The following is a 24,457-nucleotide window of genomic DNA, read 5'->3' on the forward strand; positions in this document are numbered from 1 at the left end:
TTTAAGTGATCATAAATCCAACCATGATGGTAAATATTACAGGACCTGTAAGCAGTATGTCTGCATGACTTGAGTCGGGTGTGGAAACTTTGGTTGTCTTAACCTACAAATCACAAGTCACATGATGTGCAGTGTCATGTGATTTGTACATTAGAAAAGCTATGTTGCTAGCACGAGCTAGATATCAACCAACAGGTCAGATTGTTAGGATAGCTTAGCTTAAACTGTCGCCGGATTTCAAGGAGAATACTCGCGAACTACTTGAGATAACATACATGTAACACTTAACACGTCGACGTCAAACTTAAAGGTAAGTGCAGTACAGTAGCGAGCTGCAGCTTTGGTCATTACGGGACTTTGTTATGTCGAGTCACACAAGGGGTAAATGAATAAAGCAGCTTAGTCAGTATTGTCAGCGGCTAGCTAACCAGCAATACATCTAGATCAAGATAGCCTAAGAAACACACTGTATTTAGGCTACAAGAGCTATGTTGTATGTTCGGTTGAGCGATACATTATAGGCATTGGCGTACTGTAACTTGTCATTAGCCACATCATATTTGTGTCTGTCGACAAAGTGCTACCAGTCCCATGTTGTTTTGCTGTTTTTTTTAACCAGCTGTAACCAGTGATGTACAGTAGCTAGTGCTAGCGAGGTAGCTAGCAAGCTAGCTAACTAAACTATCTTTTTGTTTTAGATAGCACTAGCTCCCTCGTTAACTATTGCTACACGAAGAACATGTAAAAAGTTCCCTAACTCAATGAATACATCAGACCTGCTTTATCAGCCCTCAATCTCATAGTACTGTATTGTCCACATATATTACCCCACAAGATAAAAGTTAGCTGATAAAAGGTTGTTCACACTCAAAGAAAAACATGAAAAACAGGTTTTAAAGTTTATGCAGATAACGTATTCTATTGTTACCTGGGAATGTTTGGCAGGTAGAGGGTGTTTTGAAACATTCTTAAGCAATCAAATATTAGTTTTCCGTGTGAAGTTCTGATACAGCACAGAATGATGTTTGCAAATAAAGGACATGAACCTTAGAACAAATACACAGCTGATTAGGCTTTTATTTGGGAAGCATGACATTCGGCATGAATGATATGCTAGCTAAGTAATTTAGTAAGTTGACCATTAATAAACACTGTCTTTACTTAACACCTCATATTTATAGTTAGATCAGAATACAGAATATGCCTATAAGAACTGCAAGGTAAGTAAAGTCAAGTTTTTCTCTACAGTACCCAAACACTGACAAACTCTCCACAGAAAATGCATGTCGGGTTACTGTTCCTGGCTCTGGTGGGCCTCACCTCTGCCCTCATTTGCCCTGATGGTGGAATGTGTGAGGATGGAAACACATGTTGCAAGACCCCTTCCAGTGGGTATGGCTGCTGTCCTCTACCAAAAGTGAGTGTTTTCACCAGAATTGTATATGTGCGCTGCAACAGTATTAAAATACTGTAGCTGTCAGATATTCAGGCATTCTCTTGGCATTTGAAACCTTGCATACCTGGAGGAAAGCTATCAATATTTTATTTTTGAATCCCCTTGCCTATTACCTTTTTCTTTTAATAATTACATTTTGATCTTTCTGTCCTAGGCTGAATGTTGCGAGGACCACTTGCATTGCTGCTATGAGGGGACTGTGTGTGACTTGGTCCACTTCAAGTGCCTGAATAAAACAATCTCTTTGCCTTGGGTGAAAAAGGTCCCTGCCAAAAATCCCACTGGCTCTAAGGTAAGTGGGGGGTAGTCAGCCTCCTTCCAAATTTTTTTTTTGCAAGACTGTTTAGTGCAAGAAATGTAGTTGCATGATAACATGCAGATAACTATTCATACTAACTGCATGTCTTTGCAATTGTTATCAATAGATAGCGGTCGCAGGCTAATGGCTGTCTGCAAAAACACTACACACACTTTTTGAACACGTGGAGCATTTTGAGCAGAGTGCTGGAGTTTAATATTTTCAGCAGTGCACGTTTTTATGGCAACAGCTTCTAACCAAATGCACAAGTAATTTGAACTGGAGTCAATTATTAGCTTCGCCAACAAATGAAAAGCTAAAAGGATGTGTTTGAATAGAAGTCTGTTTTGAGATCTAAAATATACTTGTACGCACATATACATATACTTCCCTGTGCTGTTTTAACACGCCTATTTCTCTCATTGATATGCATGCCTTGTTACTACATAAGCTACCAGGGCAGGAAGTGAAGGCAGTCGTTTGTCCTGATAAAGAGTCCGAGTGTCCAGACGACACCACCTGCTGTCAGCTTCTGGACGGCTCCTGGGGCTGCTGTCCCTTGGCCAGGGTATGGTACCCAATCCATTCACTTGTACACGAGTAACGAAGACAGAGATATATCCAACTCATTTTTCTGACAGAAACCAGATGAACGGTTGATACAAAATGTCCCTCAAAGTCAAATGTTCAAGTTTGTGTTCATAGGAAAGCCTGCTTGGGTCTAATTAATTTAGCACCTTTTCTTTGGGCTTGTCGCTTAGCGGTTGGCAACGATTACCCCTTTTTGAACAGTGTTTAGAGCTGGTTGAAAGTATCCAAATAAACATTTGTGGTGAGTTCGTATTTTAACAAATAATGCCCAGGTGCATTGAGGACATTGTTTACCTGCAGTATCAGCCCAGTAGGTTCCTTTTGTATCGTTGGCATCTCTGTTCTCTGAATGTCCTGAGATGTCATTAGGTAATATAGCTGACCTTTGGTTGTTAACTCGATAAACATTTCTATTGGTTTGTCTCAAGCTTGACTTTTATGATTCAATTAAGTACATATTGCTTGGCATATGATCACAAGGGTGGTCACAGTCAGGTTGTCTCTAGCAATGTTTTATAGATACACCCATGCAGTGTTTCCCCTAGGTTTACAGTTTTGGGGGGGGGGGGGGGGGGGGGGGGGGGCGACCATGTAGACATGGTCGTGTAAATAAAATGAATAACATAATACCATTTAGTTTGTTTAATAAAAGAGCACCCTATAGACCTGTTTTATAGGAAAGGTAACCTTAAATGACTTATTTTGTGATCTGGCGCTATATAAAAAAAACATTAAAAAAAACATTAACTTGACCTTCCAGGGGGGGGGGGGCGCCCCCCTAATATAATGGGAGGGGAAACACGGCCATGGGCTTGTTGCAAAATAGCAATTATTAACTCAAACGATAGTGTATCAGTTTGAGTTTCCAAGAGGAGGAGCAAGATTCCTGTCCAGACAAACATGAAGAAATAAATCCTACACTGTGACTCCAGCAGGAATATATGTACTTAAACATGTTCTATTCAGAAATGTTACCAACCTTTATCCCATCTTTATCTGTCCTCACCAGGCTGTATGTTGCGAGGACAAGATGCACTGTTGTCCTGAGGACACAAAATGTGACGTTGTTCACTCCAAATGTTTGTCCCCTACCCTGGAGTCCTTCCCTATGTTTGAAAAGCTACCTGCAAGGAGGAGAGAAGCCAAACACAATCAGCCAGGTAATCCAATATGTGTGTGACATCACCAATGTATACTGTCTGTAAAATGTCTGTTTTTGTGCGTATGCTTATCTTGACACCCTCCTATGCGTTTGTTCCAGAGCAAACCTCAGTCTGTGTAGTTTAGCTAGTATTTCAGTCTACATACTTTGTTGCTCTATGCCATTCTCTTGCCTAGTTCTTTGTGTCTTATAGTGTGATATACCTTTTTATACCCCTTCAATTTGAAGGTCTTAGCAGTAAATTTGAATTCTAAAAGCGTGGAGATATATTGTGCTAGCTAACAGCGTCTTATGCTAGTATTCTTATGGTGCTTTATTCTGTCTCTGCAGCAGTGAGTAAAGCAGTAACCTGCCCAGGTGGTAAGAGCAGGTGTCCAGAGAGTACCACTTGCTGCCTGCTCACCAGTGGAGACTATGGCTGTTGTCCTTACTCAGAGGTAAACACGCTCACACACTTACAAGGAAGCAATGTCATGCAAAAGGACCTTTTCATACTTGGGAGTTTCGGAATTACTGTCAGGCGCATTTAATGTTTATCATAAAACAAGCTGTTCTTTTGCACATTTAACCATTTTGTACATCAACTAGATCTACTTTACTGTCAAATGTTATGGTTTATTGAATCTTAAAATGTTTGTGTAGACATTTGTTCTTTTTAAGACCATATATTTTAGACGCCATTGTAAAACTGTCTCGATGTAGTCATGGGTGACCGGGGGTCTAATTTAATTTGATTGGATACTGGATTCAGGCGGTGTGCTGTAGCGACCACCAACACTGCTGTCCTAGTAACACCACCTGTGACCTCGAACACGAGATATGCACTTCCCCTGAATCACATTCCCCATTAGCCAAGAAGTTTTCGGCAATACCCAATGATGGTGAGTTTTCTTTGTGTAACTCTACAACCCTAAAGCCATGTTGAAAGCTGTGTAAAGCATGTTTCACTGTTCAGTTTGCTAAACAAAAAAAGTCAACAATATGCAGTACAATATAAATGCATGAGGGTACTTGAGGTGCATTATAGGTAAGAATTATGTGTAAGGTAGCTTGGTAAACATTTCTCTGCAAAGCATGTAGTTATAAAACATATTACTGTATGTAATACTCCCCCCACTGTGGGGAAAAAAAACTTTTTTATACTTAATTTTCTGTTCGTACATGTGACAAAAATGTTCTGAATATTTATTTTGAGTATTTATATAAGTGTTTCATGAGTAGTGACCTGAAAATGCTACCTTGAGGAACCCCACAATTTGAGGATTGAAAAGAACAGGTGGTACTGTTCCAGAATACAAATTGTTTGGAATTGGGATCGATCTGTTGTAGTGAACCATACTAGTCCTGCACACCATCAAATGATGTCAATTTGATCCTTAAATCACATTTTGCGTTGTCTTCCAGTGGTGTGTCCAGATCAGATATCAACATGTCCAGACGATACCACATGTTGTCAGCTGGGCAGTGGGAGCTATGGCTGCTGCCCCATGGCCAGTGTGAGTCTCCAGTAGAACAACCCAGTCTCACTCTCACACCAGATTCGCATGCCTACAGGAAATGTACATTTCAAAACGATTTAAGCACCCTAGTCGGGAAAATGATGATGATGAAGAATTCAATGTAAGCACTGTGCGCCTGCATGCAGTTTCAGAACCTTTCATGCACTTCAATCCTTTTTAGGTGTTGAAAAAAGAGAAGAAAGGCATTTATTGAGATGCATTAGTACTACAGCGTTAATGTTTCGGCAGATATTTATTTTTTTGTCTTCTGGCATTGTTCTCTGCCGGAGGATTCGTGAGCAAATCATTGTTAAACAGTCATGATTAGGGGTTGAAATGACTGTTGAAATCCCCCTCTCTTGTTTACTCTAATATTTAACCTCATCAATGATATGCCTTTTCATATCTGACTTAACCTAGATACACTGTATTCCATGAATCTGTGGACAACAATATAGAGAGGGTGAAGAAGGAATTAGTCAATCATTGTCTTGGCATTTTTTGTTGTTGAAAGACAGCACATTTCTGCGTCCCTCTGTCCAGGCTGTGTGCTGTTCGGACCACGTCCACTGCTGTCCCAAGGACACCATGTGTGACCTGACCCATAGCATGTGTGTATCGGCAAACGGTGAGACCCCAATGGCCACCAAAATCCCTGCCAGAGTTGCAGTGACCACCCTCCAGAATACAGGTCAGCATTTAGGATGAACTTTATCAGCAATAAACTGATTTTGTCTTTCATTCCCCCAAATTAAAGACACCCTGTGTGATGAGAGGATTGTTTTGTTTTTTTATCCTTTCTTGAGATTTCTTCTCCAAAAGGTTTTTGTACGTTCGCCTCATTGTGGTTGCTTGGTGTGTCTTCCAGTCAACGCTGTGCCCTGCAACGAGTCTGTAGCCTGCGCTGATGGGAGCACGTGCTGTAAAGCCCTACAGGGTGACTGGGCCTGCTGCCCCCTACCCAAAGTAAGAGCATTTTGTATTGTGTGCGTCTCCACGCCTGTGTGCACCTATCTGTTTTAATTGAGTTTAGTACTCAAGAAAAAACGTTAACCTGGCTAACCTGGTGTCACATGATTGTGTGTAATTATTATAATTCCATGACACTTTGTTGGAAGCAGGACTCTGGCAGCCCTAAATACACTGTCACATTAAAGCACTGAGCCATTTATTATCCTTTTCATGCTAATGCCCTTTGCACACTAATGACCAAATTGCAAATGTAACAAAGGTCCGGCCATTACAGAAGTCTGTCATCTGCATAGCAGTTTCATAATGTGTTGTGTTCTCCTACTCTTGCATTAGGACAAAAAAACAAAACAAATGTGATTATTTTTTTATATGTAAATTTATAAGACTGGACTGTGTAACATCAAACTATGAAAACTGCTCCAATCCGCCAATACGTATCTGATTATTGTCTACCCATTTATTATAACTGTAACCCTCATTTCCCCTGCTCCCCCCACCCCCCTCCCCGTAGGCGGTGTGCTGTGACGACCACCTCCACTGCTGCCCCCACGACACCATCTGCAACCTGGCCAGCAGCACGTGTGACGACCCTGACGGCAACGCCATGCTTCCCTGGTTGGCCAAGGTTCCCGCCTTCCCCTGGGCGTCGGCGACACCCGACAGCAAGTGTGACGCGTCCACTTTCTGTCCGGGCAAAGCCACCTGCTGCAAGACCCTCGCTGGAGGGTGGGCCTGCTGCCCCCTGGTCAAGGTGCGTCTCCGCCTAGCCTCGAGAGGTAGGAATGAAACTGTTGGGACTCCACAAAGGAATGGCAGAAAAAAACCACTTCCAGGCAGTTGGCATCAATGTCTTTTCAGGATTACTGTCTTTCGACAATGGAAAGTGTAGCTACAACCTTGCTGCTTAATACTGAAAGGCACAGTCTGGAAGCTTTTCAGTTGACCAGAGTCAGAAGCTGTCAAGAGCTCCAGCTAATTCAAATGAATGGCTTTGAGGTATCCACAATTTCGTGGTGCCTGGTTTCAAAATACACAATTTGGAATCAAATATACATTAGCTTATTGAAGGAAAGATCCCGATGGCACACCTCACCATAAATGCATTCCTGAATGCTCTGTACTAGGGCTGCACAATGAATCAAATTTTAATCACGATTTTGGCTTCCCACGATCAAATTCGAGTGATCGAGCAATACGTAAAATATTATATATATATTATATATATATTCTTTTTTTTGGCAAAGCTAGCGCTCCGTAAACCATAGGTGCATTCAACATCGGCTGCGGCTGCACGAAACGACCAGCGAGGAGTTGCTGCTTGCAGTTGGGGAGCAGTTATAAACGGCTGCGTAAAGTCGGACATTCCTGCTTCTTGTGGTTTGCTGCGTTGACGTCAGTCATGGCCGATCAAGTGCTGTTTCCTTACTTTACCACTGACGAACTGCATGGTACTCCATGTGACAAAAAAAGTTGTTTCGGTTCAAATCAACAAATCGTGATAATTAATCGGGATCTCAATATTGATCAAAATAATCGTGATTATCATTTTGGCCATCATCGTGCAGCCCTACTCTGTACAGTATCGAAGATAAATAACTGACCTGAATCGATCTTTGGATTGCCCCTCAGGCGGTGTGCTGCGACGACCACACCCACTGCTGCCCACACGACACTGTGTGTAACATGGAGGCCAGCACGTGTGACGATCCCTCTAGCTCTGGCCTCTCCCTGCCATGGGTGTCAAAGGTGCCCGCTCTAACCCTGGCAAGGGACAACGAGAAGTGTGACAAGGAGACCATGTGTCCTGGTGGCACCACCTGCTGCCAGCAGAACTCTGGACAGTGGGCCTGCTGTCCCCTCCCTCATGTGAGGACACACCACACATGCATGCTGTCCCCTCGCTCATGTGAGGACACACCACACATGCATGCTGTCCCCTCCCTCATGTGAGGACACACCACACATGCATGCTGTCCCCTCGCTCATGTGAGGACACACCAGACATGCATGCTGTCCCCTCGCTCATCTGAGGACACACCACACATGCATGCTGTCCCCTCGCTCATGTGAGGACACACCAGACATGCATGCTGTCCCCTCGCTCATGTGAGGACACACCAGACATGCATGCTGTCCCCTCGCTCATGTGAGGACACACCAGACATGCATGCTGTCGCCTCGCTCACGTGAGGACACACCAGACATGCATGCTGTCGCCTCGCTCACGTGAGGACACACCAGACATGCATGCTGTCGCCTCGCTCACGTGAGGACACACCAGACATGCCAAACTGAACATCCCTGTGCATGCAGAATATCTGAAGAGCTGTGCTGTCACGAGTCCTTCACTAGTCACCTCACATGTATTTCTGGTTGCATGGAATTTCAGTTGCTTCCATGCATGTAGAAAACTGAATACTTTTCGGCTTCGTAAAATCCAGAAAGACATTGGAATCTTTTAGCATAATTAAGGAATGTGCAGGTGCACCCATACTTTTAATAAAACTTGTGCAAACCATGGGCATACAATAACACGCACACCATGCCAATCAGGATTGAGGTTATTCAGTTTCTGCAATCGAACACGATTTCAAAGTGCACACATTCAAAATTGTCCAGCACAAACAGAACATTAAATGCATCAGTCTAGATTTTTTAAACCAATTCGATTACAAATGTACTGTCCTCTGATCCACAGTTATTTATGATTAAGTAGTCGCAACTCTGACCTTTTTGCTACCAAGGTACGATGGAAGGTAGTGGCCTTGTCAGGTGTGGCTTGAACTACTATTCTTTCACATTGAAACCCAGTCATCTACCAGTAGACCTAAAGGAATCTGGTAGCATAGAAACAGTTTTCTGAGCCATTCCAGAATTCATTCAAAATCCTTTATTACAGTTGCTTTTCAAAATGCTGGTTCTATCTCGCTGTAGGAACTTTTTGGGAAATTGAAAACCATGGGTGGTAGAGCCTTTTCTTGCATTGCTTGCTCCTAAACTGTGGAACTCGCTACCTGTTTCCATTAGGATATGATTGCTTTAAGAAAAGCAATCAAACCTTTTCAATATGTTTTATTTTTTATAGTAAATCTGAGTGTGATTGTCATTATTGTATATTATGTCAGAAAATTGTGATTGGAACCTACTGTGATGTTTTGAGTGCAAGAAAGACGCATTACAAATAGAATGAATCATTATTATGATAAATTCAAAGGTTTGCCAGTTTGGGGCAACACAAAAATGTACAGCAGTTCAAAATCTATTTAGCTTTTAACTGTAGTGGCAGCACTGACTAAAACATGTTACATGCATTTTTATGTATGTGTATATATAATATATAACTATTGAATTATCCATGAATGACAGGTTGGGTGTGCTTAAAACGACTCTGTCCTGTTGATCCTCAGGCTGTATGCTGTGACGACCACGAGCACTGCTGCCCCAAAGGCTACACATGTGATGTTTCCCAGCAGGCTTGTGACAAACCCGGTGCTCTCAATGTGCCCTGGGTGCGCAAGACACCAGCACTGAACAGGGCGTCTGCCCATCTCAATGCCCCTGAACCCCGGACAGCCCAAAACATGTGTAACGCTCATACTAGCTGCCCCAAAGACACCACCTGCTGCTTCATGAACAAGGCTGGCAAGTGGGGATGCTGCCCTCTGCCAAATGTAAGAATATTAGCGTTATATCCATCGCAAAACTAGATTTCAATGCAAATGAGGGATTTATTGATTTATGATTGTCTTAAAATGGAGGCTAGTAGACTTGGGAGACAAGTCTCTATGGAGATTTCACTTTGATGAGTGTAATCTGTCTGGTTTGACTTTGAAACACAGGCTCATTTTGTCCCCCCGCCTTCCCCTCAGGCAGTGTGCTGTAGTGACGGCGACCACTGTTGCCCCAGCGACTACACCTGCGACTCCAAGCGCACCTCCTGCACCAAGGGGACTCTGAGTGTCCCCTGGTACAGGAAGGAGCAGTCCCTCGCCGGGGACAATGCCGTGGCAGACGTCAAGTGTGACGACAAAAGCAGCTGTGCCTCAGGGGCCACCTGCTGTAAGCTGCCCACAGGAGAGTGGGGCTGCTGCCCGCTGGTCAAGGTAGCTTTTGCCATGGGGTTGACTTAATTGTAGACTGATTAAGGGAATGTCCTAATTTTAGGGCTTAGCCGGCACTTGAATACGATGAAAAACTTCTCCAGGCACTGCCCATCATTGCCATTTCAAAATGGATTACAAAACCTTGTGGCATATCATTTGACTCGAATGGTATGACGAACTTCTGACTTGTAGTTCTTGAGATAATGCTGGGCTAATGTAGAAAATGGTGCAAGACACAGGAGAACATTAGACAGGAGACCGGAAAAGTGTTTGGTTTTAAGAATGATTGTTATCCATGCTGGAATTGAGCCTTAGCTTGTAAGCATACATGTCTTTTGTCAATACCTCTCATGTAGCCTACATTACACATAGATCTGAATGCGAACCTTTTTGACCATGGCTTTCTACTCTTAACTACAGTCTGAGTTCACAGTACATTTGGGGGTCTGGCATGAGCCTGATAATTGCATGCCACCAGTATGTAAATGAATTTGAGTGTTTACTTAGCACGCGTGTGTGTGTGTCTGTCTATGTCTGTTCCCCATGGCCTCTCAGGCTGTCTGCTGCACAGACCACGAGCACTGCTGCCCCCAGGGCTACAGCTGCAACATGCAGACAGGGACTTGTGAGAAGAAGATGAAAGGGCCGCTGCTCCACAGCGTCCCTCTGAGCAGAGTGGAGGAGCTCCGGCAGAGAGCCGCCGACAGAGCCGGGGACGTTCCTTGTGACGGCACGGGGCAGTTTCGCTGTACCAAGCAGGACACTTGCTGCAAGGCCTCAGCCACAGAGTGGGCATGCTGCCCCTCACCTCAGGTACGGATATACTTTGGAAAGAGAGAGAGAGCCCTTTACAGTTTTTCACAATTGTTAAAACGCCTTTCTTGAAACGGTCGCCCGTTTTCTCAAAGCTGTAAACACAAAACCAAATCTTCAAACTCAATTTCCAAAACCTCTGACTCTTCTGGCAAAATCAAATACTCGCCCCTAAACCATTTACATTTATGCATTTAGCAGACGCTTTTATCCAAAGCGACTTCCAAGAGAGAGCTTTACAAAAGAGCATAGGTCACTGATCATAACAACGAGATAGACCCAAACATTGCGAGCAGCCAAAACATGAAGCATACATTGTGTAAAACCAAATAAGTGCTAAAGGGAAGAACCATAAGAGCATGCAGTTAAACAAGTTACAATTGAACAACATGAAACTCCCCGCAAGAGTGTACCTGTAGAAAAAACAATCAACAGTAAAATATTTCACAGTGAGTACAAGAATTTGAAACCGTTACAACTAACCAACAAGAGCAACAAGTCTCTCACAGGATCAATGGAGCCTTTAATTTGTTGGTCTCTGCTTCAGTAGCTCAGTATTTAAACACAGCAAATCAATATATCAACACTATGGAGCAATCATTAGACACAACACAGAACAATTGATAACACAGCATCCAGGGCATGTAGTTACATGTAAATATTTTTTTGAATGTATTTAGCTATGTATGTATTTAGCAATAAAGAAAATATGACAGTAACAATCACAACTTAGTACTGTCAACAATGAAAAAACGGGGTAAAAACTGGATCCAGCCTTGAAAACACTCCACACCTATGTCACCACAGGCCAATTCCATTGCCTGTAGGAAATGTACCCTGGTATATGGGTTTCGGTCATAGACCTTCCACCGCCATGCAGTGAAAAACTCATCAATTGGGTTGAGAAAAGGGCTGTATGGTGGAAGGCAAACATTTACAGTAAAAAAATTCTGGTTGATGTTGAACCATTCTTGTATACGGACACCACGGTGAAAGCTGACATTGTCCCAAACCACCATTAGAAACAAGTGTGAACAATTTTGAGTCATTGTGTTTTACAGATGACAACTGTGTTGTAGTTTGTGTTTACTGCATAAGTGCATCACAGTGCAAAATGTTTTTAGTGAGTGAGAATGTGTTTAGAGTTTTGCAAAAAGAGTGACTGATTCGACATAAGTTTATGCCATTGATAATTTTGTTCAGAGAATGTGGTTCAGTGTTTGAGCAATTGTGAAATACTGTAAAATACATTCTGTGCTAACTTGTCCCCAGTTTTGCACTGAGGGATGTAAACAGGGTGTCTATTTTGTTGAATAGACAATTTAAATGCTGCCTTCAGTAACCTTATCAGCCTTTACAGTCATATTTTTTGCAACAATTTTTTAACCAATTTTTTTTGCTCTGCACAGGCTGTATGCTGCTTAGACGGGAAGCACTGTTGCCCCATGGGATACACATGTGACTTGGTGGCAGGGGGTTGCTCAATGCAGGCTCAGTTGACCTGGGGCACTTTCTTTACGGACAAAAAGAGCGACTTCCTTCCGTTTGGACTCTGAGCCAACCAGGACACACTGATCCTCCTGTCCTCAAACACATTAACCCACAACTCATGAAGGTCAAGGGAACAAACTTTTCATTTCTTGTCTTTCATTTTTACAGTTGAACTTCAGAATATTCACGTATTTCTGCCTTTTGACAAGGTCGCTGACGTTGACAATTCAGCATCTTCAACCAGCGATCATAGTTGTTAAGTGTGTTTCTACTTTCCAAGCACCCTTTGAGAAGTAAGCTTGTTTAGAAAATGGAATTCAGTTCTACCTCCTTGCCCATCTTAAGATATTGTAGTTCTGTCCACCTAGTACCTGTTGTTGTTGTTATTATTATTATTATTATTATTATTGTTAGACCCACACAACAGTATAAGTGGAGGAGACTAAGACATTTGACCATCAGGCTGCTTATATTGACCATATGTTGCAGTGCTTTTTCTTCTTTATAAATGACCATTTGCCATTCCACTTCTCTATGCAAGTGAGAGATGTCAATGGCGATTAATTTCACAATAAATACTATGATACCATGTCAAACCATTTAACACCGTTTCACAAACCTGGGGTAGTGCTCTGCTGTAGTTAAAAGTAACCATTTAAAAGGGTGAAACGATGACTGTGATTTTGATTGATTTGATTATATTTTGCTGTCTGATTTTAAAAGCTCTCTTTACTGAACAGGTTTCCAGCATTATAATTACAGATTCTGCTCCTCAAGCCCATTTAAACATAACAACATTGATAAAGTATAGTGATATTATTGAAGGCATTTAGCTTAATGTATATTTAAATGAATCTTTTACAGAAACGGTACAATCAAAAACATTCAGTTTAGCAAAAGCCTTGGTCAGCCATTTTTTCTCATGATTGTCAATAACATTGATTATATACACTAGGCAATAGCTCTGCTAAAAACAATTATTTGGTCTCAACATTTCAACAGTGGTAATTTAACAGTACTTGAAACAAGGAGTGCTAGTTATTTGATTCAATCCCCCCCAAAAAATGTCTGTAGTATAGATTTCTGAAACACTACACACCTCCATTCCTCTAATTGCATTCTAGGTTGACTAGTGGTTGATATTTTTGTTCGTTTAAGTGAAGGTCTGTAAATTAAGGAAATTTCGGCTTTAGGTTTTTATTTGGCTTTAGTGCTTTTAAAATGTATGATCTCCTTTTATCACAGATGAGTGTATGCGAATTGAGGTGAAATAAAATTGTTCAAAATATCTCCACATTTATTTATTTGATACAGACACACTACTACATAGATATAGATTATTTATGTAATAATAAATAAATAAAGGGGAGCCATGAGGGGGCTCCCTTTTGCCCCCCCCCCCCTCCCCCTCCTCCCCCCCAAACATCCTCTCATATGTCAGATGTTATGACAACTGTTGAAAACAAGAGGTGTAAAGCATGTAGAGGCATGAACAGTAACAGTAGCTCTAACCGTGGCATAGCACAGTTGTGTCCATATCTCCCAGTTACTATCTGTTGCTATCTGGATGGCAGACCACTTCAAGTGGATTATCCAGCCAGTGTCTGGTGTAGTGCTCTCTAGTGGTTGTAAAGAAACATTGACTGTAAATCAGCATCTGTGAAAGACAATGGGTAAAAGGGAATGTTTAACCCTAAATGAGGCATGCCAGCAATGAATGCATCTCTTTGCCTCTTTTGTTGACAAGTTTAACTATAGTCAGAAGTATAGTACTCAACTTCATTGACGACTGACCCTCATGTAAACAACATTAGGGGCTTTAAATCAGACGCGTCAAGTACAATTTAACATACAATTAAATATTGAACAGATCTTAAAATGTGTTAAAATGACCTTAATATTTGAACGGATCACTAATGAGGACCTTTTGGACCTTGATCACCTCTATGTATAGACACTGTGATGAGAAAGTCAGGGCAGCAGAGTGCACTGATGAAACCCATTGACCTGCTTTTTTGTGCTTGTCAAAGCCCGCTCATTGGACCATTGGTTTTCCATTGAGATGTTGCCAGGGAGAAAGTTGTGGGAAGACTAGTTTTTCTAACTCCCCCACTTCCCCTCCCTCCTTTGGCATGCTACTAATTCTCATGGGAATGTTGGCCTCCTCTCATGGGGATTTGGGGCAACAAATGTGCATTGGTGGGCAGAAGTAATGGGAAGCATTGTTGAACTAATGCCAAGGAGCTGACTTGCATGAATGCAGTGCCATGAGTTGTTCAACGGTTCATTTGTTTTTACAGAAGGGCTACATTTATTTGGTCAATTGTATTAAAATAAATAAAAGATTATGTTAATTTAGCTCCACTTGGCACTAATGTAAAGCTCAATTTCAAAGACTTTTGTACCAAACTCTTCAGTGGAAACAGATTAATCTCATTTTAATGCTTTCGAGAGATCAATTTAGAGGCATTGATACAAAATGTCATCAAGTTAATCGTAAACAAGCAGTTTAGTTAATCTTGTCCTAGACTTAGATTTAGCCTAATCCTTCATTAAAGAGCATCATTAAAGTTTTAGTCCATGGGTCATAAGTATACAGTAGAAAGATTTAGAATTGGATTCCTAATCTAAGGGAATGTTTCTTAAACATACATTAAAATGACATTAAGGCCTGGTATTCACCACACATCTCAGAGTAAAAACTGTTATCCAAGATCATCTTTACATTTACATGCACAGACAGGCTGTCCTCATCCTAGATAAGCAATCTGAGAATTGGGACTAAGATTATGTTTGGAAAACAGCCCTTTTCAATTGGGTGTAAGGCATCTTTTTAACCATTCATCAAATTTGCTTCCATCTGTGTTCAATGAAAATGTTTTAAATCATTTAAGTTCATTTTAAAATGATACATTTACTCATGTAGGTTACAGCAATTATACAACCTCTCAAGTGGTTTTAACTAGTCACTAGAAGTATTGTATCATTTGATTGTCTTGTCCAGAAATAACTCCTTACCTTATTCTAATTGATTAAAGTGTATGTATACCTTTAATGGTATACATGTTAGACTGCAGTGCTTCCACTTACAAATGTTAAGAGGATATAACTATATTGCTGCTTAAACTTATCATATCCTCTCAGATCTACACAAGGGACTACAGTGTATGGGCTAAATATTGTTTCTATGGATACAGCATGCCCGAGGCTCAGTTTCAAAGATGGTATCTGTGTATGAGTGTGTGTTATGCGGGACTGGGGCGGGTGTTAATAAGGGGGTGCAAACTGTCTCATAACTCACACAGATAAATCGACCAATCAGAGGGGCCTGCCGGCAAAAAGCCGGTGGATTTCACTCAGGACAGGAGCATACACACACACTGGACAAATGGGATATAAGAACTGTATACCTGGTCAAAGTCTACAATCTGTCTTTACTACAAGTAAGACAACATCAAACTGAAAAGGAGCAACAGTGTTTTTACGTTTTTGGGGTATGTATGCAACTTCTTACGGTTATATTTCTAATCTAACAGATGATTTTTAATCGAAGTAAGTGCTGCTATATCTCATAGTGGTGGAAAACAGGGGATGGTGGATTAGGATTGGAAAAGCTTGGGACACATTGGACAGAGTGGGAGATGGACAGAATCACTTTGTTACAGGTACAAAGGCAACGTATGCTATTTCAGGCCAGCAGTCGGAAGTTACGTTTAAGCAAAGGGTTGAGGCAGCTACTGGAGAACTTACTATCTAGGACTAACATTTGTAACAGAGGTGCACTTTGCAATGATGCTTTATCTTTGTATACGTGACCAGACATTACATTTATGCATATTTCTGTTACATTATATGGCATTTTATAAAAAATGTAACTTATGAAATAGACACGTTCTCAACGATATTGAATAGAGTTGGTCATATTCAGGTGTGTATGTACAGACTGGAATTTTAGAGACCTACAGTATAAAGCTACGTTCAGCTAAGTTGACCCAAAAATTGTTTTCATCTCAGACTTCCTTGTCAATATGGCGGGTGCAAAAGAAGAGAGACTTGAACAGCTGGGTAGCCCAGTGGAAAGCATGCAGCAAATTCTATGAGTGCCACATCTCTGCATGCTATTTATACTCTGCTTGCTTGGATCACCAGTGGTGTCTGTTCATTCACACCCAGCCATGCCAAATGCCACCATATTAAAGTGCCTGCCAAATGCATAATTTACTTTTGCATTTCTCTCAGAGTTTAGAGACAAAGTTAGATTGTCTTTTTCCTGTTCTTCTCAAAACATGAACCAAATTCATACAGCCTTGCATTTTATATTTTAACCTTGGGTACCTTTTTGTTAAAGTCTTTCACTATTCAGTATATGGGAAGACACAATAACACTTCCCCGTTTCTACATTTACATTTAGCAAACGCTCTTATCCAGAGTGTTTCTCTTTCTCTTTCAGTTTCTTTAAGTGGACACTCAAGTGCTTGAAGAATGGCTATCCCCAGAATGTTCGACTCCAACACACCGTTCATTGAAGTAAAAGGAGGGTCAGGGCTGTCCTTTGTCGTTGAGGACAATGGCGTCAAGGGAGAAGAAGAAAATAACTTACTGATTCAGACCATTGCCCCTCACCTCAGCCTGCTGATGGAGCATGGCACTGCCAAGCAGGTGGGGACAGGGGGCCAGGGGAACTCTGAAGAGACCCCCTATGTCTCCATCATTGCTCAGGCTGAGGGTAAGGCTGCCATCAGTGCACTGACCCATTCAAGGGTAGATGACACTGCTATACTTGTTAACAGACAACTTGGTAAATATATAAAGTTGGTGTATTTAATGGAAAACTACACTCATTGTCAGGGAAAAGTTATTGACTGGAGATTCAATTCAGAACATTAGTCTTTTTTTATTCCCTTTGACACCTAGCAGTTGTATTAAAAGTCTATACTTGTTAGCATCAGAAACAAAGGACTACTTTTGCCAGAAATGGTTTTGAGGATCCTGAAGCTGGTTTATGGTGGGTTACCTTTGATGCTGAACCATGTGTTTTAAGGTGAAGGCTGCCAAGAGTTCAGCCCCACAAGCACTGAATGTCCCTACTCCCGACCTCACCTCCCCAAAAGGTACAGGTACTTTTGACTACATTACAAATCAACTGCCGATTTCTTGATGAGTAAAAATTATTCGTACATTTCGGGGGGAGTTCATTAAAAGTTGACATTATCAAATGTTTTGCTTTAAGTCTGAAGATACTTATTTCAAGATCCACTCATTTACTTCTGTATTTTTATACATGTGTAGGTCCATAGCCAAGCAATCGATCTTTACAAGTGACACTGATGAAGAGGAATATGCAGCTCCACACAAAGTCCATCACCGTCCCTTGAGGAGGAAATATCGCAAACGACAGAATAAGAAGAGACGGAGGAGGGATGAAGGGGAGGAGCCTCCGGTGATCCAGGGTTTATGGGTGCAGGAGATTGATTGGTTAAGATCGACAGACAAAGAGGCGGTCGAGGCACCTGACTTCTTGCCACTTCCTGTAGGCCCCCAACACACTGACAGTAACTGGAACCCTTGCAGCACCAGAGGCTATAGCTTAGAGGGCGTGTCTAAACCATGTAGACATGGGAGGGTGTCTGAAACCTGCAGCAGCTTTGCCGATGTCTGTGACAATGGCTGTGGACTAAATGATGTGCTACTCTTTGACAGCCACTGCGGACTCAGGGAAGTGTCGGACTCGTCCTGTAGTTCAGAGGATCTGGGTGTGTCCGAATCTCTCTGTCCTCACGAGAGCGAATCAGACTCATCCATCTGTATAGGAGGTGTGTCCGACTCTGTCTGTAGCATTATGGATGTGTCAGATTGCCTTTCCAGCATCATGTGTGTGTCAGACAACTTTTTGGTTCAAAGGGGTGCATCTGGCAGCCTCATGGGTGTGTCTGACTTGACATCCACCTGCAGCCTGGAGCATGAGTCAGGATCCGCTTCCAGTGAAGATGTTTTAACCAACTCTTCCAGTCACAGTCTGGAGGAAGTCTCCGGCTCGTCTTGTAGTTTTGATGGGGTGCTTAACAGCGCATGGGGAGAATCTGAATCAGTGAAGGGATTACGGGGAAGAGTTACCCAGAGGGATCTGCGCTTCGCTTCAACTTTCTTCAAAGAGGTGGTGAGAGAGGCTTTAGTTGAGAGTGACAGGCAACCCAATGAAGGCCTCATGTTCCATAAGGTAAGATGACCCTTGGTCTTATCCTCCTGTTGTTAAACACAGTGGCACAACTTCTGAAATGTTTTTTGTTTTTATGAACATTTCAGTAGCTTTTTGATTTGTACTTTATGAATCACTTAATTTAGGAATGTGTGTGTGCTTTTAGGAACTCAGAGTCTGCAAGTCTGAATACAGGGAAGGAAAGCAATACCACATTCTTCACCACATCCAGAATGGATCGTATGGTGATGTGTTCTGTGTGCAAGACAAATCCACAGGATTTGAGTGTGCAGCCAAGAGGGTAAACCAAGAGGAATTAGGTCACACATACACACTATTTGCTAAATCAATTCAATCCATTATTATTATGTGTTAATTATATTGTTTAAATTTGTCTTGGGCAAAAAAAAATTCATGTATCGGATTAAATCCTAAAAGCCCTTTTAACAGTTTTTGTTTTACCATTTTAGATCCCACTGAGTCACTTCAGCAGTGAGGAGGTGAGCACATGGAGTGCTCTCAACTCTCCTCGGGTTGTTGAGCTCTTTGGTGCTGTGAGAGAGGGAATGAACATCACACTCTTCATGGATCTAAAGCCAGGTGAACATTCCCCCAAACCCTGGAAGAGCATAGTTGAAGTATCTCTCTCAAAATGTTTCATCCTTAAAATGCCCAACATTTAAATGACAAGAAATGCACCAGACAAATCAAAAAGGGGGATTGATTTTTCAAATCAGTTATTATCTTATCACTTATGCACACTGCACAAGAAATTGTTCAGATTCCTTATAGTGCCATTTTTAAACAGGAAGGTATCCTGTAGCAACACAATGTTAGTCACAGTAGCACAGAGCATGTAATCCTATTCCCTGATCTGCCCAGGTTGTTTGGCCCAGCTTCTGAGAGAGAGAGGCAGTCTGCCTGAAGATCTTGCCCTGCACTACCTCCATCAGCTACTGGGGGCGCTAGAGCACCTACACCACAGACATGTTCTGCACCTGGATGTTAAAGGTAGGTCGAATCATTTCAAGTCATTTACTTTTAAAAACTCTACTGAAAGTGATGTGCAAGGATGGGCAGTCGTGTCCAATCCTGAAAAAAAAAAGTTATACATTTTTATTACATTAGTATTACATGTCTGTGCCCTGAAGTCTTCATACTCCTGCTACACAAATCACCAGCATTTCAATGGCCAATATTAGGTACCAAGTATACTTTAAGCATTGGTCCCTTACTGTTCCCCTATCCTCCATGCCTTAAGTCAGTACTCCTAAATCCAATGGAGGTAGTGACCAATTATAAGAATATATATGCGGGAGAGTGCGGCATCATGGCATGTATTCTGGAAAGTCTAATGTTGGAAGACGTTTGGAGCAGTTGTGCACCCTCTAGTGTCAGAAGACTTTTCCTCTGTAGTGTGACAAAGTTTGAAACAATGCTGACTCTTGTCTCAAGATTTGTTCTCACATCCAATTATGTAGGTAATGCAATTTCTCCTTGGAAGTATGACTACACTCTCTGCTCTATCAAAATTGTGAAGTTACCTCTGTCTACATTGGACCATATTTCCTGTCTCTGTTTCTGTCCTGTTACAGTTGACAATGTGCTGTTGTCTGTGGACGGGATGGACACTTTCCTGTGTGACTTTGGTCTCTCTGAAACCATAGACAGCAATTTCCAGAGCACCAACACCTTCATAGGTAGGTTGTACATGTGTGAATTCAGATGTGACAGGCACTTCAATCACTATTGCCATGTACAGCACTTGGGTCAACTGGAGAACCTTTCTGATCAAATCGATCCTTAATTTTGTCTATTGTCATTTATTTTGTCCACTGGATATAAATAGTTAGATCACCACTTCACAGAACAGCTCATTTGCACAGTTGCAAGATGAAACAGTTGGATTAGCTGTAAAATAGAAAAAGGTTTCAGAGAACTTTGTAACTGTGCCTTTGGATATTTGAAGCAGATAATCCATTCTACTCATTTTGACCCCCAAAAGGTTTGCCTCAATGAAGACGTCTGAAAAAAGCAATAGTCTGACAAATCAACTCAACAGTTTATTTTCATTGCAGGGCCAGGGTTCCCTGGCACAGAGAGCCACATGGCACCAGAGGTGGCACGAGGAGACCGGCGCTGTGCCAAAGCAGATGTGTGGAGCAGCTGCTGTATGTTACTGCACATGCTCAATGGATGCCACCCATGGATCCGGTACTACTCCCATCCACTGTGTCTCAAGGTCAGAAACGAGTCGAAACGTATCGGCAACAACAAAAATGATAGGTATATAATAAATGGGTATTTTGTGCAGAGTACCATCACTACTATCAGCTCGGTGGCCCTAATCCTCTTCCCTTGTTTGGTAATCCATTAGTTCTAAATCAACTAAAACTTTAATAATGAAACATAAGGCATTTCTTGCCTCCCTTGCACATATCTATACTCAATATGTCCATAATTTTCTTTAACTTTTACTTGTCTGTTAACTACAACAAATTAAAATGAATAGATTCATATATATTTTCACCCATTGCTCAGATTGTCAGTGAACCTGCGCCACTGTGGGAGGTGCCTGCCAGCTGTAACCATTTTACTGCTGAGGTCTTCAAAGCTGGACTACAGAAAGACCCCGTCAGAAGAGCATCGGCCACTGATCTGAGGAAAAGGACAACCCATGCCCTGAGGGCAGGTATTGTTTCAAAGAACAGTCAAAACCTTGGCATATAAAAACTACCTTTGAAAAATGTATGTATTTGTCGATGTTGTGAGTACAAAACAAAAGATACTATCTATTTCAGAAGAATAGTTAGTAGCGGTTCGGGGTTTCAAAACCAACTGCAGCAGATGTGAAGTGTTAATGGTTCATTTAACAGCCTCTTTGCTTAGTGCTTCTTGTATGTTTACATGTGAAAGAGAGAAAACACATACAAATCGTGAAGTCTCTCTTTGTGTCTCTTTATCTCTCTCCAGTTGGAGGCCTCTGCTCCAGCTCTATAAAATCTGAGAAACAGGTGAACAGCAAGGCCCAGAATGGGCACACATCTTGCAGGAAATCCTTCAGGATCCCATCTGCACTTGATAAACAAGCAGTCACCAAAACGGCATCCACAATGCAATGGGTGAGCCCTTGGAGATCCATGGCAGCTGATGAAGACAGCATTGACGCAGAGGAGGGACAATCGGAATGGAAAAAGTACTCTGAATCGGAATCAGATTCCATGGAAGCCGGGGGCTGGGAATCACATTCAAGTTCCTTCCACAACCTTCAGACGGAAGACAATGACTGGGAATGGGAGACGGATTCTGAGGTGGATATTTATTTGGGAGAGGAGGAATATTCCAAACAAAGGGTTGCCTCGGGAAAGCGGGATGATGAGAAGGACTATGAGGGCGATTTGGAAGAAGAAGAGTCAGAATGGGATTCCTCCTCATCCACTGAGCTTTTCCGTGTCCTACAAGCCCACTTCCCTGTTCTACGGCAAGGCCAGCCGACTCGTCAGTCTTGGGGATCGGAACCAGAACTAGAATACCTCAGAGATGGTCAGGACCTAACACCTATAGGCACTATCAAATTCGGAATGTTCAGTTCGTTATTCATAGTCCAAAATCTTAAGTTCGCTGTTGTTTCAGTTTCAGGTCCTAGTATGCACTATGTATGACTTTGTTTAGTATCTTCTCGATGTAGAGACCCTGGGCTGTTAATAATTGGTGAGATAGGAATAAAGATGCTTTATTGATACTGTATTTCCTAGGTGTGACCGTGGGAAGTGTGGCCCAGACCCCATCACCTGAACCTCGGGACCACCCCCCATCCTGTTTAAGCAACACTGACGATTCCTATATAGACGCCACAGACAAGGTGTGTCCATTCAAACACACAGACGAATCACATCTGGATGCATTCTGTATTAGTCAAGTACAAATTATTGTTCTCTTAAAATGTTCTTGTTCACAAAGGACTTGGATTGCTGGTCAGACGACCTCAGTTCAGGGGTATTCTCTTCCTACAACAGCCAGACAGACGGACATATGGAATGGCTGCTCTCAACCAATCAGACGCAATCTCACTGCTTTGAAGGTAGGAGGTCAGAAATGGCCCTTTTGAGTTTCATTGTCAGATAAATCAGATATGGCAGTGCATTTTAATTGTTGAAGAATCCTACATCCTGACCACCTGATTGGTTTTTACCGGCCAGTTTTAATTGGTTAGTCCATAAGTCAGTGTTTTCTGCGTATCTACTCTAGGTGTTGATATATGGATTGAGAACATTGGTGGCGAGTGTCTCAGGATACGAGAACGTCGGCAGGTCAAAGTAGGCCACGTTGCCATAGGGATCAGTGAACAGGTAAGTATATTGACTTGATATGAATCTTTCCATCCTACACTCATCTGCCTGTTTCTAAGGTGTAGTCATTCTATTGTGGAAAATATTGTTAAATTAAATTTATTTTTAGCCCTAATCAGGCTTCAAAGATACACCCAGATATATATTTGAATGCACCAAACAAGTTTTGTACTGCTCTTGGTATCCATAGGGATGTTGTAGGTCACTGGATACTCAATATTTATAATTTGACTAACTGACAAACACTGATTAAAGTCATGTCTGCCTGAAATATTAATATCCTATCTATCAGACGAATGATATGCAGTATATGTCCTATTCAGATCACAGCTAAGGCCTTCAGCATGGAGACCCTGGACAGGAAGATTGTGTCCTTCCAACAGGAGATCCAGGAGTCAGGACTGTGGCTTCGATGTGTTCCTGCCCCAGATGGATGCCAGCTTTGGAACTGGAGAATCAGGGAGGGCAAGCTGGAGATTCGGGATTAATGAATGTCATAAACTCTATTCACATTCTGTATATACTTTATTCAAAGCACTTCCATCAATGTGACAATGAACGTCATGTATTATTATGATTTACTGACTTTTGTGCAGTAATTCTGCCTGGTGGACATTTTTGGACTATGTAGGCTACCTCTACTTTTTTGTCAAGATATATTTTCATGACTATCCGGTGACCATTGCTTGTGTTTGAAATATTTTTTACTTTTTAAATAAATTGTATTGATATGTAAAGGTTTATCAGGATCATTTTGACAGTTTGACAGTCAAATTGCATTAGGGTCTGGGGTCCCAAGTGAAAACAATTATACTTAAAGGCACGGTAGGCAATGTTGAGAAGCACTTTTTGTCATATGCTAAAATAAACTTAAAATGCTGATTCCCATACAGCTAAAGGTTTGATAGCAAAATGTAATCAATCCAATATCTGTGGGCGTCGCAGTACTGTCAAAAACACAACCAATCCTTAAGGTCAGACCGGCACTAATGATTGGACGGCATTCGGACCGAATGCAGCGATTGGACGGGGTACTTGTCTGTCTACCTCCTGGCAGGTGTCAGGCCTAGCTTTTGTGTGTTTTGGAGAAGTGGCTGATATTTTACTTTGAATCCTTTCAAACTCGAGCTAAAATTGCTAAGTTCGCAAAACTTGCCTATCCTGCCTTTAAAGTTTAACAAAGTATAAGTAGGCTACTCTGTGGGCTTCCTTTTTTCCGCTTGGGGTACCATACTGTCAAACTATTCGCTCACCAGGATTTGTCTATATAGGCTGCACATTATCAAGTCACATTAATTACTATGCGGTAGATTAATCAGTCCTTGACAAATGATGACGTTAGAATACAGTAGTTTTACCGCAGGTGATACGTTTCATTGCATGTATGCATATGTGGTCTATGAAACAAGGTCACATTACTGCAAATTGTTTAGAAAAATTGACACTGACTCAACAGGCACCCGACTTAAATACATTACACTGTCCACAAGTTATATAGAGGACAGTTAACAACATCTGCAAATAAT

General features: G+C 41.8%; 2 protein-coding genes across 4 annotated transcripts; both read left to right on the forward strand.

Moving 5' to 3' along the window:
* Positions 1-114: 114 nt before the first annotated feature.
* grnb (granulin b) lies at positions 115-13,675 on the forward strand. Of its 3 annotated transcripts, XM_062474285.1 has the most exons (16): positions 116-310; positions 1,277-1,417; positions 1,611-1,748; positions 2,206-2,322; positions 3,355-3,505; positions 3,838-3,944; positions 4,259-4,388; positions 4,912-5,003; positions 5,550-5,697; positions 5,875-5,972; positions 6,490-6,729; positions 7,608-7,844; positions 9,386-9,649; positions 9,848-10,081; positions 10,637-10,894; positions 12,304-13,675. In XM_062474285.1, the coding sequence occupies exons 2-16, from the start codon at positions 1,280-1,282 to the stop codon at positions 12,448-12,450; spliced, it is 2,499 nt and encodes an 832-aa protein (XP_062330269.1). In that variant the 5' UTR covers positions 116-310; positions 1,277-1,279; the 3' UTR covers positions 12,451-13,675. The 3 variants fall into 3 exon arrangements, with proteins under 3 accessions (XP_062330270.1, XP_062330271.1, XP_062330269.1); XM_062474286.1 differs by lacking the exon at positions 7,608-7,844 and having other exon boundaries at positions 115-310; XM_062474287.1 differs by lacking the exons at positions 9,386-9,649; positions 9,848-10,081 and having other exon boundaries at positions 115-310.
* Positions 13,676-15,726: 2,051 nt separating this feature from the next.
* Positions 15,727-24,454, forward strand: LOC134031792 (mitogen-activated protein kinase kinase kinase 14). Its single transcript, XM_062475514.1, has 15 exons — positions 15,727-15,879; positions 16,837-17,112; positions 17,428-17,497; positions 17,676-18,603; positions 18,749-18,883; positions 19,053-19,182; positions 19,465-19,593; positions 20,178-20,282; positions 20,661-20,824; positions 21,124-21,274; positions 21,556-22,125; positions 22,338-22,444; positions 22,543-22,663; positions 22,831-22,931; positions 23,255-24,454. The coding sequence occupies exons 2-15, from the start codon at positions 16,869-16,871 to the stop codon at positions 23,417-23,419; spliced, it is 3,120 nt and encodes a 1,039-aa protein (XP_062331498.1). The 5' UTR covers positions 15,727-15,879; positions 16,837-16,868; the 3' UTR covers positions 23,420-24,454.
* The last annotated feature ends 3 nt before the right edge of the window (positions 24,455-24,457 follow it).

The sequence above is a fragment of the Osmerus eperlanus genome, chromosome 12 (genome assembly GCF_963692335.1).
Source record: "Osmerus eperlanus chromosome 12, fOsmEpe2.1, whole genome shotgun sequence".
NCBI lineage: Eukaryota > Metazoa > Chordata > Actinopteri > Osmeriformes > Osmeridae > Osmerus > Osmerus eperlanus.

Bases quoted from the DNA above. Each gene is read 5' to 3' on its own strand.
- grnb (XM_062474285.1), top strand. From the start codon at position 1,280: ATGCATGTCGGGTTACTGTTCCTGGCTCTGGTGGGCCTCACCTCTGCC. The intron at 1,418-1,610 runs GTGAGTGTTTTC...TTTCTGTCCTAG, and splicing joins GCTGCTGTCCTCTACCAAAA to GCTGAATGTTGCGAGGACCA. The intron at 1,749-2,205 runs GTAAGTGGGGGG...TTACTACATAAG, and splicing joins AAAATCCCACTGGCTCTAAG to CTACCAGGGCAGGAAGTGAA.
- LOC134031792 (XM_062475514.1), top strand. From the start codon at position 16,869: ATGGCTATCCCCAGAATGTTCGACTCCAACACACCGTTCATTGAAGTA. The intron at 18,604-18,748 runs GTAAGATGACCC...GTGTGCTTTTAG, and splicing joins AAGGCCTCATGTTCCATAAG to GAACTCAGAGTCTGCAAGTC. The intron at 19,183-19,464 runs GTGAACATTCCC...TGATCTGCCCAG, and splicing joins CTTCATGGATCTAAAGCCAG to GTTGTTTGGCCCAGCTTCTG.